Raw genomic sequence first — 17,849 nt, 5'->3', positions numbered from 1 at the left:
TCAGTTGTCTGTCCATTTATTTCTTCTTAGGTCTTACCCAGATTTAAATAACATTACAAGAGCAAATGCAACTCCTGACAAGTGTTCTGACGTCCAACGATGAACATTAAACACTAACAAAACATCCTATTACACGGGGTACTGCTTTGCATTTGACAGGTTTCTTTTTTAAAAACCTTTGACCAGTGACTTTGGTTTTTTGGATTCATACATTACACTCTCCTGCTGAAAAAAATTGTACAACTGCATAAATATAAAATTCTTCCACCATGAAAATGGCTAAAACATTCATTAGAAAGTAACACCACGTCACGTGATGCATCCAGAACAAAAAAAAACAAAACAAAAACCAAATAAAAAAGCACTGAGTTGCCAAGCTGAACACTGGCCACTTCAGTCCTCCAGGCGAGACACACAGCTCTACACTTAATAGTAAAGGAAAAGATAAGCCTTACACAGAATTGACATTAGCCCCAATTTCCCAAATTGAAAGACGATCGAATAAAAAGTCAAAATGTGATGTAAAAACATTCCCCACAATCAATGAAAAAGAGAAGAAGAAAAGCAAAGGAAATGATCGTTTGAACGGAGTGCAGTCACTTACAAACACACACACACACACACACACACACACACAGAGACCTGGGGAGTTCAGAGCGTACCATGCCAGTATTTTCAGTTTTTAAGTAGACGATTATGCGCATTCACACACTCTCTCTCTCTCACACACACACACCTTGGACCGCTAAGGCTTTCTCACATAAGACAACAGAAATTACAACATGGCTTGGAAAGGACCACTGTATGCGACTACTGCACTGCACACTCCATAAAATATAAAGAGACCACACGAGGCAGAAATACTCAGGGGAAGGAACACTGCTCGCTACATCAGTAGTGGAATTATAATTTACAGTAATAAATGAACGTCCCATGGCTCACGGAATATTCTCATTTACAGTAGAATAAATACTTTGCTATTGCTACTCTTCCTGTAATTTACATCCTAACCCTAGACATGCAGAGAAAGCTAGTGTAAAGCGTACAGATTAAGTGTAGGTCCCGTATGTTACGAAAGTTTGTTCACGACTGTGTTTTTTTCTTTTTTCTTCTCCAATTGAATTTGCACTCGTCTCCGTTTATTCGTCTAAATTATTGTGTTTTGAAATGGGCAGAATAAAAGAGCTATTTTCACAGCTAAGGTCATGACTTGGTTTTGATGGTGAACTTGATGTCAAAACGTCCCTGAGAACGGTCCTTCTCGCTGTAATCGATGTTTTCTCCGTATACTTTGCATTCCACGCGCACGTCCACGTCTGTAGTGATGTTGTAGAACTTGATGGCCACCAGAGGCTGGAGGTACTGCGGCTGAAGCAGTTTCCCGTAGTACGGATAATACTGGAGGGGGAAACCAGTCCCCAGTCCAAAGTATTTAATCTGCCCGAGCAAGTTTGCTTCCTCTTCTCTCTGTTGAAGAAAATAAACTAGCGTTAGATCATTCTCTGAAGCACTTTGGAGCTTTGCATCGCTGTGATTGTTTAAGAACTATAACCATTGAGTTGATTATAGACCATTTCAATGTGGTTATCGTTGGCTCATCGACATTTCCTGTTTGTTATCAAACTACTTCAGAACTGTAACAAGAAGCAATTCAATCATAACGTTAAAACAGCTATCAGAACATTATCAATATGGGGCTCATTTTGGATTCTCGGAAGCTCTAGAAATTAAACGTATGAAACAGGAAATAGATTGGCACCATTGTTTTTGCTTACATCCCACAAAATGGTCTATGCTAGCATCTACACCAAAAATGCAGATTACTGCAAAACTAAAAAAAAACTTTTAAATTTACGACTTTTTAGTAAGATCAAAATAACATTTCTGAGGGGAAAAAGGTTGGAATTTCTGTAAACCCACAATAACAAGAAATAGAATGACAAATCTGATAAGTTTGAGGTGTTAGATAAGAAAAACACATGTAAAGCAAGATGGAAGTGTCTCTATTACTACTTATTGATTTATTTGTGGCAAAAAACAGCTTTTGTTGGATTCTGTTAGTGTTTTAATATCAATTAACAACACAATATCATTTTGAAATTGATTTCAGTAATGATCCTGTGAGTCATTCTCTTAACATTATCGCTTTTTTCACAAAATCTGAACACTTTACAGATGTCCTGTTGTGTTTTTTTGTGAATGGGCCTTTTGAACCTTAATGTTCTGTCTAAAAATTGGTAAAATGGTGCTATAGGCCATTTTTAAACTGGTAATTTTTTCAGAAAAATGGTTCTACAATATTACGTCTAGTTGTTACATATATAAAAGTCTGTTAGACAAGAATAATTTTAACCAAAAAATAAATATTATATAAATAAAATAATATCATTATTAGTTATGTTTCCATCCAAAAATGCGAATGAAATTTATGCGCAAAACTGGAATATCGCATAAAAGATGTGCCAATAAAGCAGCGTTTCCATCCAATGAGTCAATCAGAACAAAATCGGCACGTCTTGATTAACTGGCACCAAATATCAAATATAAAAATGGAACTTGCCGCGGTAAAAGAAGCTTTGTTTATTTAATAAATGACTTGCGTCTCAGAAGACAATACTGACACACAATGAACGTGTGGCGGCGGTTGAAGGCGTGAGATGTGGAGCACAGACGCTCTTGACAGTCCTGGAGTTCATTAATAATATTATAACACTAATGCTGAAATGTTTAAGGCGTTTTAGAATGACCACATCAACATTTCAGATGTTTTACAATGTGCTCTGCCTGCTGGTTTGTCCATTCAGACACATTTTTATCATCACAAAATCTCTTATAATAACATTACATGACCTTTTATAATGCGCATACTTGAAATTCGTAGTTATTATGCATCTTTTCTTATTGAGTAAAAAGTTTATCCAACTTAATTATGCACGTTTTTATGTGCATTTTCAAAATGGAAGCTGGAAACATGGCTATTGTCTGAACTACAAGACTTTGTGCACGCACATGTAGTGTCAACTACTTCTTAAACTTTATTTTCATGAATCGAGGCATTGATTTGATTCAAAATACTTTACATAAAATCAGTGAAACTTTAAAGATGTAAAGGAAATTGTTTATCTTTCTATTTTGTACACACATCCTCACTGTAAAATTATAATGAACTTTTTTTTTTTTAAATTCGACTTTAACTGAGAATTGTTTCTTACCTTGCTTGAGCAGTGGATTGGAATCACATTGCCCTGAAGTTTTGGGCGAACTGCCTCTGGGATACTTTCGTTGGATGCTGGTGGCTAAGAAAAGAGATTGACAGTGAGACCCAACTGCACAGGTGAACTAAAAGCACTTGATGTATACACAGTAGGCACGGGACGGTAACCATTTTAAAGGTATACCACGGTTTGGAAAATACAAGGTTTTAAAAACGCCAAAATTTCCTGTAACACCGTTCCTACGATATATGTGTGATTTATTTTTGTTTATTAGGACAACAGTATCTCCAGCAGAAAAGATCCCCAAAGATGCCATTTTAAATTTGCTTTTAATATGTGTTTTTGAAACTAATGAAGACATCATTAGCAGAAGTAAATTTAAATTAAATTCTTTAGCCTGACATGTTTACTGCTTCAAAATATTACAAATGTTTCTCAAAATAAGATATATTGTGTTCAGAGTGGAAAAAAGTAGTTTTTTTAACCGGACATTTACAAAGAGCATATTTTAGAGCAGTAATCACAATACCGTGAAACCATAATATTTTTATCCAAGGTTATCATACCGTCAGAATCTTATACCGGCCCATGCCTAATACACTATAGTAAACATATATACACATCTGCTAATGTTAGATAACTCACCCGTGGCATGAAATTCACGATCCTATTGAGTTTAACGATGAGGCAGGGTTGGCCATCGTCAAAGCCGTAATTTTTTTGCTTTTCGTCTTTTTGGCCTGAGCACTCGCCCAGCCATTCTCGTCTGAAGCGGCAGGCCTTCCTCACGCCATTGTCGCTCTCCAGTTCTCCACGGTCTGTATAAAATTGGGGTTTATCTAAACAAGAAACACATTACAGTTTTTTAGTGACTACCACAACTGCATTTCCTTGTCATTACAAGAACAGTGCTTGGGCAAGCAGGACAGCAAAATGAGTCAAATAAAGGCCCAATTGTCTACCTAAGCAGTGAACTGTTAACTTGTGAATAGAGCTCATATGACACAGATCTGAGGAGATCACCTTCTGAACTGTACCCTTTTAAAACGACCTACTTCATGGTAGAGCTATAGATACGTTTTAATGTTTTCAACTAAAATTAGAATGTAGAAATAGATTGTATTTGCCCATATGTTTAAATGACAATAGCATTTTGGGGGGGTTGAAAAGGAAAGCTTTTGTGTCTGATTTTTCTAAATGCCAGTTGATTATAGGTAAGTCATGCAAATGCGTATAGGCAAGCATGAGTACTTGACAACCAAAACATCTGTGATGAACTATAGGATTCAGTGCACAGACTATTTGTAATATTTTATTAATATTGACAGTTGTCAAGGATTTGAAAACATTGTCGTCTGTGCACAACACTGTTCAAAAATGCTGGAAAATCTTGGATGTATAAAAATGTGTGTATAATATACATATATACAGTCTTTGAAGTTCTTGTACCTCCACAATCTTCAAATTTGGTGTTATCCTCCTGGATATCTTTATTATATGCCTTAAGAAACGCATCAATATGATTGACATATGGCATGTAAGTTGATTCGTCGTTGATATTGTAGCTGATCTCGGCTTTGTCCGGGCGTGGGGAGTGTGATAATCCTGTAAGTAAAGCAGAAGAGTTAAATGTGGCCCGACAACTGCTGTTAACCACAAAAATGAACATTTAGCATTCATGAACTTCCCTCCAGCTCTGAAAGCAGTGTATACCTACTCTACCAATTCTCATGGAAGTTCACTATTCAGATTCCCAGCTTGGCAGTAATTTTCCACCAGCTTGAACGTACGGCTACTGAGAGGCGTGGCATGCGGGGAGCCAGTCAACAGAAGCCTTATATTGTCTGTAATGGCAGTTTTTGTTTCAACAGGCTGGCAATGACCTTGGTGCTTGTGCTGCAGCTGGTGTGAAACATTTGAAAGTTTCAGGGGCACTCTTGGATAGACCTTTAAGACTGTGGTTAGAGCTTGAGAGAGTCTCCCAGCCTTCCCCTCCTCCTCTCCACAATCTCACGTGCTTCTGTCACACAATGGAAACTTTTAGCCCCTAAGTGGGAGGCGGGACTTGAACGCGGGCTGCATGTCTTCTCTACGTCCGGCCTGCTTCACAGCGAATAGCTGCACACCATGGAGATCTCCTCTTCATTTTAGACTGCACTGTTCAAGGGCCGCCTCTCTTAAAGGGGAAACGGCGCTGCTTGGCAGAGAGATTAATGCTTAGGGCCCTTTGGAGCACAGCTAAATGTAATGCCAGGGCGGGAGTGTGCACTATGCAAACATTCACTGGCATGGCTGGTGTAGCCAATGGCTGGCAGTGGAGCAACAGGCAACCTTACGGGGATTATGGAAACTGCAGCACACAATGCTCTCCACTGTTACTTTTCCAAAGTACTTCCAAATTGCAAAACATTCGTTTGTGTTCAAAACAAGATCAGGGATCAAATCAAAGCATGTTGTGAAGTATTTCAGAGGTATGTTGTACATGCAGAAATGCAGACAGCATCAGAAACACTTCAAGGACTTGCAATGTGTGCCAATGAGGAACAACAATGCTGTCAGAACCCAAACGGGAAGCCTCGTCAGTCTAGCTGGGAGTGTGAAGGTCAAAATGGCTCTCTGTGTGTCTCTCTCCTTCTCCTCCCTCACACTCCTACCACCTCCACCCTCTTTCCCTTTCTGAGATCAGACAGACCTTTAACGTCACAGGGTTTACAGAAACTTTTAGCACTGTGGAACAATCTGTCTATCAATGGGAATGTTGTTCTTTCCAATTTTCCATATTAAGTGCTGAAGAATAACATAGATGCCCATGATGGAAAAGTGAATGTTGTCAAGCAGGTGACAAACCTCCAAATACACTATTGAGGTGTATTTGTTAAAACAAGACTGTTATGTGGAATAAGATGTTAAAATATCTTCCGAAGTTGTGTACAAGAACATAATGATAGCCCTGATGTTAGTCACAATTTTGAATAACACAACGCTGTCACATATAGTACTTATCAGAAATCAGACCAGACAAAACAACTATTAAAGTACACACAGATCACTCTGTATCTGTTCGGGTTGGTGATTCATTCTTAGAGCTTTCAAGTACAGATAGTACTCTGAACGCTTTTGGGCATGTAATATCTTCAACATCAACCAATCTGGTTAGTTACCTGGGGGTGCAACCCTGTCCTGGTATGTGGGCTTGTAGTTGCTGAGAGTCAGGAGCATGGCCTGGATGGTGCCAATGAAAATTCCAGCCAAGCAGCCGTAGAAGATTACGTAGAAGATGAAGATTTTTACTGCAGAGAAAACATGAAGCATCAAGTCAATAGGATGTTTAAGTGCACAAACAAGCAGAAAAATCACACTGAGTTTATATAAACAAAACCAAATCTAAAGTTCTGTAGAACAAAATCCTGTTAATTTAAAGTGTGCTAAACAGATTATGTTGAATGAGGTATAAACTGAATGTTTGAAGTTGGCATGAAATATTCAAACAAATTTCTAACTATTTTTTAAAGTGTCAGTGATTCATTCACTGCCACTCGAAAAAATAAATAAATAAATAAGAAATTAGTCAGACATCTGCAATCATATCCATTTCTTTAGAAACAATCAACTGAAAGCTAGCATTCAGGTCTGTCTCCTTACAATCACCCAAGTTTTTATTCTGTTTTCCAATAATACATTTAATTCAGATGGACTTTAAAAAATGAACACAACAAGGAAAAGATCTATAGGCTTGGGATGATAACCGTTTTCAAGGTATACCACGGTTTGGAAAAGTCAGGGTTTTAAAATTGCCAACTTTTTCTGCTATTTTTCAGTATCTCCAGCAGAAAATATACCCAAAGATGCTACTTTAAATAGTAAAGAAATCTAGGTTTTTGAAACTAATGAAGACAGCAGAAGTCAATGATTCATTAAATTCTTTAGCCTAACATGTTTAAAGCTCCGAAATATTATAAATGTTTCTCAAAATAAAATATATTGTGTTCACAGTGGAAAAGGTTGTTTTTTCAGCCAGAAATTTAAAAAGAGCATATTTTAGAGCAGTGATCACAATACCGTGAAATTGTGAAACCGTGATTTTTATAACCAAGGTTATCGTACCGTCAGAATCTTATACCGGCCCATGTTAGATCTATCATTTTATCTGTTTCAGAAGAAACTGTATCTGAACTGCAGTGAATAAAGAGTAACAAACTCTGATTAGTCACTCTTAAAAATCAAGTTTTTCTTTTTGTTAAATAACTTTGATCATTCAAAAAACTTCTTTTTTTTATTTAACTTTGATAATTGAATTCAATTTTACTGATCATAAAAATAAATGGATTTATAAACACTAACATCTTTTTAAAACATGGAAGCTGGCTGCCTTTGGAGCCTTTGAAATTTATGCAAAGTTGCCAGTCACTGAAACATCCCCAACTTTCCTGTATGAAGAGCAGCGACAGCAGCTTCAGTCAATCTCACACATTACTCATAACAGCAAGTCTAAGAACTCACATGTCCCTCTCTGTCTGACGCAACAGAACGAGACCTGCAGAATAACATTCCTGTCTGTCAGTTACTGTGCCAGTCTGTGGGCTTCATTGAAAGGGCCCCAAAACAACCATTTCAAACTGGTCCCCTATAGACATAAGCAGCAGGTTTGTGTGTGTGGATGACGAAGTTAAACTTCCTTTCCTTCAACGTTGGCAGTAAAACTTTGCCGCCACTTAAATCTACAGGAAACACATTCAAGTTTGAATATGGTCCCACAAACAATAGATTCACGTGCCGTAGAGATTCGGTGTGGGCAGAGGAAAAAGCCTGACCCTGAGGGTATAAATAATAGGACCTCTGTTTCTAAACTCCTATGATGTTTTAAAACCTTGTTAAAGCCACATTCAAGAAGATTGAGAGTAAGATTAGCCACATGCCAACAGTAAAGGCAGGGCATCTATTGGCTGTTAACTGTGTCATTCATTCTCTCTCACTTCTCATTGGTTTACCTGAAAGCTTTACTCAATCGAGTAACTTAAATCATGTAAAACAACACATTTAGTTGTATCCTGTAGTCTCCAGCCAGTGTTTTGGGGGCAGCAACCTGAATGACGCAATACAAAGGACGACTTTTCATTAGCTTATACCAGTAACAACGCGGTTAAATCGATACAATAAGCCAAAAATACTCTTTTAAATGAATAATACGAGCTTTAATGAAATCATGCGCGTCAGTGGAAACGTTTCCTCTACTGCTAACATCCCCTTTCTCTAGCTCTCTCCAAGCTCGTACCATACGGTTTGTTTGGCTAGCTTTTGCCAACTTTATCAAACCAGTCAAACTGTAAAGGCTCACTGACTGAATCTCTATTATTTTACGTGAAATTTAGGAAACAGTTTTAGACCTTCCTGGTAAGTATAAAACGAAACTTCACACGGATAGAGCTTAGCTGGCTAAGCTACATGTGACTGACTCCCTCATACTCCACATGTGTCAGACTCAGACACATATTTCCTTCTGTTTCACTACTCAACAATGTGCATTTCACAACCTGTGTATAGTCTTATTAAATGTGAAAACTCTATTGTTCTAACGCGAAGGTTATGCAACTTTTCATTAACAGGCATTCATTAATGAAGGCAAATGTACATGTCAATTTTCCATCTGATAAAACACACTAACGTTAAGCTGATAACATATTTACAGATAATATAGATTTACACAGAAAGAAGGACGATGAATGGGTACTGAACATCCAGCTTTATGACATTATCATTAACTGCAGGCCATAAAGTTACTGGCCAAATCACATTTCAGTCACCTTGAGGATAGAAATTACATAGCCAAACATGCTAAGGTCATTTTATTCATGCCTGACACTTGAAGCTTTAATGTAATGTGACTCTTCGCGGTAAAAGGTTGTTTCCATTCAAATCAGAATCATTTTTACTCTGTTTGAACTCTGTTTAACAGTTTGATAGCAGTTTAAATGAACCCATCACTGCAGGTAGTAACTTTGAAATCATTTGATGCTTAAAAAACAGCAAAGTCACTAAACTCATGTTTCCATGAGTGGCTGGAAAACAGTAACCCTCATTGAAAGACAGCTAACGTTAACATTATGACAGTCCTAAACTAACGTTAAAATAACATCCTTATCACGACCTTCAAAAATGACAATCTCTTCACCCACTACGGACCCAAACGTTAACATTTGCCGTTAATCAAGTCATTGTTCAAATGTTACTAGACGCGCTATAAAAAGCACTATTTTCCTCCCTTATGACATTGTCATTTACATTTTTACCACTCCGTGGCTCGTAATATTCACAACTCTGTTCATTTATTACACGTCTATAACGCTGTTTTGTCTATGATAAATCATACAACACACCGCTCTTCTGTTTAGCCCTGTATGTAACGTCAGTCTTTTAAAAGTGGCAATTAACTTACCATTTGCGTATGATAGCAAAACACAAGCGCGAGTTTTTCCAATTTGAAAACGAAAGTCACGACTCAGTCAAATCAAACAGGTGCCGAGCTTGTCCAAAGTCAGAACACACGCCGTTTCTCCCGTTTTTAACGTTAAGACCTATCGATATTACTACCTTATACAGAAGGAAATACAACTTTATTCCAAGAGAACAGGCGCTGATGAAACAATCTGGAGAACACTTACGCCAACTACAGCCTGTGCGTCCTAAAAACTCCTTCTTGTCAGAATTCCAGATAAAGGACTTCCAGCCACCGTCACCATCTTTATTTGCGGGCATTTTCGGTATTTAGTTCCCTTTTTGGTGGTGTTTAAATGGGCCTTATGGACTTCACAGCGATGTTGTCCCCTTCCTTAATGTTGTAAAAAAGGACAAAGTCGTACCCGGTACCTTTGCTTGTACTCACTCAATATATAGTCAGAGCCAGTCTCCGCCCAGTGGCTCTTTTTAATAAGTTACCTTCAAAAGAGGGAGGGCAGATATTGACCAATCACAGGCCGCTTTGCTTTTGCGTAACAACTCGTAAACGGATGGAATTCATGCTCGCATGTGCACACAGTTCAGCACTGACTGTATCTTTCAAACTCCAAACTGTGTTCTTATACCTCAAAATTACCTTCTGACTGGTCACATACAGTTTGAACCACAATAAGGCACCACGGGGCTTTAAAGTTCTTATTCGTTTGTGTGATTTCTGGAGATGTAGGCCCGCGACAAGGACTGCGAATGTTTCTAGTACGTTACCACGGTGATTCTGCGTTTTTAAAGTACCATTTAGTATCATATAAACATCATAACGCATACATTTCATACACAAATGGCATGGTATTTTCATTTGACACCAATACTTAATATAATATTGTTGCAATACAGAAAACCAAAAGCAACACGAGTGATCAAATAAAAGTATTCTTTAGAAATCATAATTATTTTATAAAAGTACAGATGGCGCTATGATTCAAAATATAGTTTCCTCTATTTGCACACCTTCATTCCTTGATGGTGTGTGAGGAGCATAAATGTGTGTATGAGGTGTGTTGTCAAGAGGAGGAAACATTTTGACCTGCTGTGGATTACTCGAGTTCAAGAATGTGATTTGTGCTCCATTCAAGGTCATTTGTGGGAGGCAACAGGACCATGAACCCACCTACACTAAACCTGTACACGAGCACCGAGCCGTAGAGATTCAGTCTCTCAATAAGGTGTTTGTGAATTTAGGTCGTTTTCTTCGTTTTTCTTTCACATAATCTATAGACAAGCTTCAACAAGTGTTAATCTTTGCAGGTATTAGGGACTGCATACTGGGATTACTGGTTCATTCATTGAGTTTGGGGGTTGGTTGACCCCAAAAACTCTATACACTGTAATTAAGTTGAATTCATCAGTTAAATGTAAATACTAATCTACTTAGCACATATATAATACAAGAGGATGTTAAGACAATGTATACATAAAAATGTAATCCCATAATAAATCTGCAGTAAATAATCAGTTAATAGGTGCACGCATTGTTGTTATGGGTGGGGAGCCTCTAACATGTACACACAGGTGTTTCTACGGCATCAATATTGGCCTAATGTCTATATAATAGATAATGTCATTTGAAGCTTAACCAAAGTACATTCATTTAGAAAAGGATGAATCACACCATGCTATTGCAATGGTACAGTTGAGCTAAAAATCACAGATCAATTGATGTAACATCATTTCAGAAATAAAGGTCCAAAAGCTGTCACTATGGGAGTATCTTTTCAAAACGTACATGTTTGTATCTAACCTGTCCACATTGGTACCTTAAAGGTACCCGAGGGTCACTTCTATAATGTTTTGGTATATGTGCACTTTAGGCACTAAATTGTACCTTTAGGGCACACATATGGACTCTTTTAGGATCAAATTGTACATTTTGAAAAGGTGGAACAGTAAAAATGTATATATTTTATACTTTTCTGTCTTTATAACAGAAAGTTTCTTGTACATACTGTAAAATTATCAACACTGGACATTGGATTACATAGAAAAAAATATATGTGTGATAAAATATTGTGCAAAGACTACTGAAACAAAAGATTCATAAAAGTTTTGGATCAACAAATTATGCAACTTTGGGATGGACTATGCAATTTACATAATATAAGATAGAATATCATGTTAATTTCTTCATCAAATACAAAAAAAAAGGGATTTTTCAAAGGCATATTAAACACAGGTGTTCACTTCAATATTGCCAATTACTTTTGTGAGTCAAAGAAACATTAAAATATTGTAATGTTCATCATTCAGAGCAACATATATTTTCATGTATCATCTTATTCTGAGCTGTAATTATATATATATATATATATATATATATATATATATAATTACAGTTTAGAATAAGATGTTACATGAAAATATATGTATACACATACAGTGTGAGCCATTTACATTGATACACCTTAATAAACTTACTGGGAACTTCACAAAAAAAAAAAAAAACAATGGTGTGCTTGGTTTTAAATGTAACTTTATTTTTTATTCTATCACCAACTATTCCCATTTTATTAAGGTGTAACCATATAAATGGCCCACCGTGTATATATATGTATGTATGCATGTATAAAAAAAAACACGTGAGCGTACTAAATTTCTAAATATTTTAAGTGAATAAAAACTTTTCAATAATTAATGTGTAAAACCTGTTGTTTTATTAAATATTGGCTAAGAAATAGAGATTTAGAACATTTGGGGCTGTACTGTGGTATTTCAATATGTCTTGTATTTAACTCTAAATATGCCTGGCAAGACTTTTGGCTCAGAAAAAAACAATGAACACATTCTAAAGTATGAAAACATATTTAAATCTGTATTACATTGTTATTGTTTTCATGCTTGAAAAAACCTTTTTTGTCTTTGACCTATAAACATTAGACTGTTTCCTAAGTCCCACACCCAAAAAGTCTTACAAGAAGCAAAAGCGTTTTGTATTTCCAGGCTATTGGCAAGTCCTCTGGGAGGTGCTGCATTCCGGTATAGGTTGCTGATTGAATGTGGCAGGCGCATGGACTGCCAGACCCCACTTCATCAACAATGTCATACCTGTGCAACGGCACGGAAAGATGGCATCTTCTTCAGCATGCTCGTCTGTCCCCCCTCCCTTTGTCACTAAATAAACTCGCCATTACTTTCAACTTCAAAACAACTCTTTACAAGCTGACAAGCTGAGGTGTAGATAGTGCTGAGCCCTTTGATGCCTGAACTATTCTTAGTCGTAAGAACCTTTTTCAGTCCCCTTACTCTTACAGCCAGTTTCAAACTGAGGACCATTTGAGTTTTCTTTATTTGTGCACAACATAGTTGTGATGCCATTAATTATATCTGACATAATAGTCGCAAAGACTGCCTGAAGCTGTAGACGATTTAAAAAAGCGTGAAGTTCGTGGCCTCTTTTTGTGTTTATCTTACTGACGCTGACACACATTGGCAGTGGAGAGTATGAATGGTGATAAGGGTTTTTCCCCTGGCCTCTAATGTGCCTTAGATATCTCTCAACATCAGCTGACAGCAGAGTCAAAATTCACTCATGTAAGAGTTACAGTACATGGCAAATGAGAGGGTGATGGGACATTTGTTTTTATAATGCATCATTGGTTTTCTAATTACCATCTCTCAAGCTGGGGTGTCTGTTTAGAGCTGTACAGAGAGTCAGAGAGTTATTAAAGCTTTTGAAATAAGCATATTTTTTTCAAATGTACTTTTTGAAAGACTTCATGTCAGGCAAAACATTGCATCATGATTGTGTTTTGGTGAAGCAGCAGACTTCACTAACCAGCACATATATGTCATATTTACATAGAGGCTTTGCTGTGGAATGTAGCTCCAGTCTGGAAGCTTGAACATTTTGTATATTTTAACGACCAAATATATTCAACATGACCAAATATATCTTGTATCAGTGTAAACAGGGTAACACATCTGAGTGTTTGAGCCACTTCTTGTTGCACGGATGAGTGGGGGTCATCTAAGAAGTGAAATCCAAAAGCTGAGGAAAAATTTGTATTCTTTTGTTATTTTCTGGACAAGCTATTACTAAAACAAGTATTACGCATGTAACATTATGTAGATTGTTATTTTTATGAGATGAAGATCAAACTTCAGAAATAATTCTAAAATGCTGATTCCTTATTATCATTAATGCGATTTTGTAGATACTATGATAGTTTTACAATAAGTACAATTATTGAGCAAAGAAACAGAGGTATTTGAGACAGAAATATTCTGTAACATTAGAAATGTTACTTTTGATCAGTTTATTGAGTTCTTGCTTAATTTAATTAATAATTTATTTACAATCTTGTTTGATTGGATCAATTTTATTATTGGACATAGCTCATAATAATGTCTTAATGTTCTATCTTTTCAATGTTATTAAGGCTTTTATTCAGAACTGTCAAGTTCAGTGTGGGCTGCTTCATTTACTGCTGTGTGTTTTATAGGACACAGTATACATGAATGCAGACCTGTGGTCAGAATGGATTTATTAATTGGATGCAACAGTCATTTAGGCTACTGTGTTGGGTGACAGTAATATGCATTATAATATTCACTAATACTAGTTTCTCTGATATCCTCTAAAAATAAATGATGGCTAATTTAATTATGCTTAAACCTAAGGTATTTATTCTTTATATTTAGATTTTATACCTTTTTGTGTGCAGTGTACAGTAGCTTTTTGTGAATGTATATGGTCTACAAAGTTCAAAGAAGATCAAAGTCCATGATAAATAGAGTTATTGTTCCCCCAAAAGAAAGAACTGATTCTGAAGTCCCTGAAAAAAGTTGTTAGTAATTCCAGTCTTTCTTCCTGCATAAACCCACGCAGGTTTGTAACAAATTTGAATAATGCTAGCCTATAGTCGAAAGCAAATTCCAAATGTTGAGGAAGTTTAGGCTGCTGTAGAAGTATTACACATTAAAATCCTTATCTGAAATTTGTAACAAACAAAATAAAAAACTCACTACTCTACAAAAGATTCAGATATGTTATATTGTTAATTTCTTATGCACTAAGCAATAAATGCATTACAGTTGGACCATTTGACCATTTAAAACAGAGAAGACTCTTGTAAAGAATAAATTTAGAGAGACTCTCCTTTTTACGCTGTGAAAAGAGCAAACTTTCTTCAAAACATTTTTTCAAAAGAGCGTTTTTATATTAAGAGAAAATGACATGTATTTTTATATTGCATAAGGTAATACAAGTAAGAATTTTAAAAGATCTGCTAAACAGAATAAGGAACCTTTAAAATAGCACAATAATTGTACATGTACATCTAGAATTAAATCTAATTTAAACATTTTTGAAAAAAAAACACAAACCTTTTTTTTTAAATAAAAGAAGGGTTATATTAGTTTTACAGTGTATTTACAATTGCTCAGCAACCTGCTTAATCAGGTCTGAGAAGAAAAGAATACTTTTATATCTAAATATATAGAAAATAATATACTGGTTTGCTTTTATATGGCATATTATAATCATTACTTACCAAAGTCCAAAACAATGCAGTGTATTGCTTAATACATATGTTATTTTAATCAACTGAGAACTTGTGAAGAGCTTTAAAAAATGTATAAACATGAATTCCTTTACACTAAAGGTCTGCTGCAATATGAAGCATCTCCTGAACTGCAGTGGGCTACATCACAACAGAATTGAGAAAAAGCAGGTATCGTTGAGCATTTTGCCAGTTTTTTTTTTTGCATTCTGTCATGTTATGTGATGTTTATTGATAGTTTAAATTTAATTTGGTTTGTCCGACTATCACAGAGTTTGTTTGAAGCTGACTGAAACCCATCTTTTCAGTACTGTCTGTCTACTTACGATCTGCCATCCAAACCTGAAGTTTAGATTAATTTAAAAAGCACCAACAAAGCAATTGCACCAGAGTCTGTCTTAGAAATAGCCTTAAGTTACAAGTCACCATTTGAGTTTTAACCATTTTGGAATTCATTCAACTGATATCTGCATCGTGGGGACTTTTAGCTTAGCTTAGCATAAATCATTGAATGGGATTAGACCATTAGCATCTTGCTCAAAAATGTCCATAATAATTTTGATAATTTTTCTATTTAAAGTTTCCCTCTATTGTAGTTATATTGTGTACTCAGACCAACAAAATTCCCAGTGATGGGTTGCGGCTGGAAGGGCATCTGTTCATTCTGCTGTGGCGACCCCTGATTAATAAAGGTACTAAGCTGAAAAGAAAATGAATGAATGAGACCAACAAATAAAATGAAAAGTTGCAATTTTCTAGGTCGATACTTTTACGCAGCACCTGAAAATAGTCCGCAGCTTGGTGATTAACACTACTGCGTAATATCATTATGCCTGCTGCAGCCATGGCATGACAGCAAAGTTTCTTGATTATTACGCCAGAATGAGAGCATAGTTCCTATTCGGCCTAGAAAATAGCAACTTTTAATGTCTTCTTTAGTACACAATGTAACTACAGAAGAGTCAAGTTTTAAATAGTAAAAGTATCAAAACTCTTTTTTTATTTATTTAAACAAGATAATAATTATTGATAAATGATAAAATCTGAACATGCTCCTGCTGCCAGAGCCAAAGATCATCTAAATGGATTCAAAAAAGGTAAAACTGTTTTACTCTAGCAGAGTGTTACTTTAATTGAACAGAACATGGCAAGTGCGAACTGCCCTTATTTACTTTTGTCACAATAAAATGATATTTAAGTTCTTCAATCAATCAGTGGTGATATAACAAACATTTAACCTAGATGTTGTGTAAGTTGAGCATCGCTGGAAGCTATTAGGTGCTACTAAGTTTCTATCACGTACATTTATTCTTCTTTTTCACCTCATGTTTCTGTAAGGTCTTACTGGTGCCAGCAGGCCAGCGGGGGGCCAAAACTCATCTTTCTTCACACAATTAAAAGAGCAATCTAGGAAGAGTTGAAGAGATATTCAACCCAGCGCAGGCTCCCAGTGAGGGACACCGCCTGAGGGAAGTGCAGGCCAGACTGACTGCATAATCAATATCTATCCTGCTCCAAAAAAAACGGCACGCTATTTTTTCACGCATGCAGTTTGCTACCCTATTTTCCATAGCTTGCATCCAAATTCTTTGTACATTTTGCTTGCAGTGAATGCTGATGCAGTTAGCCATTGTAAAATGTAAACACACACAGTTGGCTGTTCATTACTACTGAAACACACACCCTACAAAAGATTGTTACACATTTTAATTGTAAAATGATACTGCATCATAATACTGCTCATACATCACTGGAGATTTAACAAAAACTCTTCTCCTTCGGCTCAGCTAACTTCACATGCTCACCGGCTGCTCTACAGTGACATGTGAGAGAAGCAAAAGTCAATAATGCACTTTTGACGGTGCAAGTGCTTCGATTGGTCTTGGCATGAAGGTAACACTCACCCATCTCTACTGCAAGCCATTGATAGGTGGAGACCACATATAGATCCCGCCCTTGAGTGGTGGTTGTTTTAATGCAGGCCTCTGGTCATCCAGCCATGTGAAAAGACTGTAGTGATATGCTCTCTAGAGGTCAGAAAGGATGTCACAAGGTCATAGTCAATGAAGAGAAGTGAATAAAAGTGCTTTTAAAGGCCACTGTCAACGGTTTATAATGAGGAACCAAGATTTGTAAACATAAGATCATTCTTTAGAAACTCAAAATATAAATAATATTAACCCGTAACATTTGTTTGATGCGTTAATTAAGCATTTTAGGTAACTTTGGCAATTAATGGTAATTGTGTTTATATAATTTTGATAACACATTAAATTGTATAAAATGCTATTTATACCTAAAAATATATATAAACATTTAAAAATATATAAGCGATTAAAAAATATATAAACATTTAGGTAACACTTTACAATAAGGTTCATTAGTTAATGCATTTGCTAACATGAACTAATCATGAACAACACATGTACAGCATTTATTAATCATAATTGAACATTTACTAATGCATTATTAACATTCAAGTCCATGCTTGTTAACATTAGTTAATGCACCATGAGTTAACATGAACTAAAAATGAACAACTGTATTTTCATTAACTAACGCTAACTAACATGAACAAATACAGTAGTAGATGTATTGTTCATGGTTTGTTCATGTTAGTAAATGC

The 17,849-nt window shown here is 36.1% G+C and overlaps 1 protein-coding gene and 1 long non-coding RNA gene across 3 annotated transcripts; one reads left to right on the top strand and one right to left on the bottom strand.

The window, feature by feature from the left end:
- Positions 1-10,062, bottom strand: atp1b1a (ATPase Na+/K+ transporting subunit beta 1a). Its single transcript, NM_131668.3, is given in 6 exon segments — positions 1-1,467; positions 3,213-3,296; positions 3,861-4,054; positions 4,665-4,820; positions 6,377-6,505; positions 9,875-10,062. Coding segments are annotated over 6 exon segments (921 nt in total). The 5' UTR covers positions 9,969-10,062; the 3' UTR covers positions 1-1,203.
- Positions 10,063-10,188: 126 nt separating this feature from the next.
- LOC147836377 (uncharacterized) lies at positions 10,189-17,408 on the top strand. Of its 2 annotated transcripts, XR_015493767.1 has the most exons (4): positions 10,189-10,424; positions 10,802-10,891; positions 15,326-15,394; positions 16,562-17,408. It is a non-coding gene; the product is annotated as an uncharacterized LOC147836377 (long non-coding RNA). The 2 variants fall into 2 exon arrangements; XR_015493768.1 differs by lacking the exons at positions 15,326-15,394; positions 16,562-17,408 and adding an exon at positions 12,070-12,152 and having other exon boundaries at positions 10,205-10,424; positions 10,802-11,959.
- The last annotated feature ends 441 nt before the right edge of the window (positions 17,409-17,849 follow it).

This window comes from Danio rerio, chromosome 6, assembly GCF_052040795.2.
Source record: "Danio rerio strain M-AB ecotype USA chromosome 6, GRCz13ab, whole genome shotgun sequence".
Classification (NCBI taxonomy): domain Eukaryota; kingdom Metazoa; phylum Chordata; class Actinopteri; order Cypriniformes; family Danionidae; genus Danio; species Danio rerio.
The sequence above is the reverse complement of the archived record's forward strand: the minus strand, read 5'-3'. Positions and strand labels throughout refer to the sequence as shown.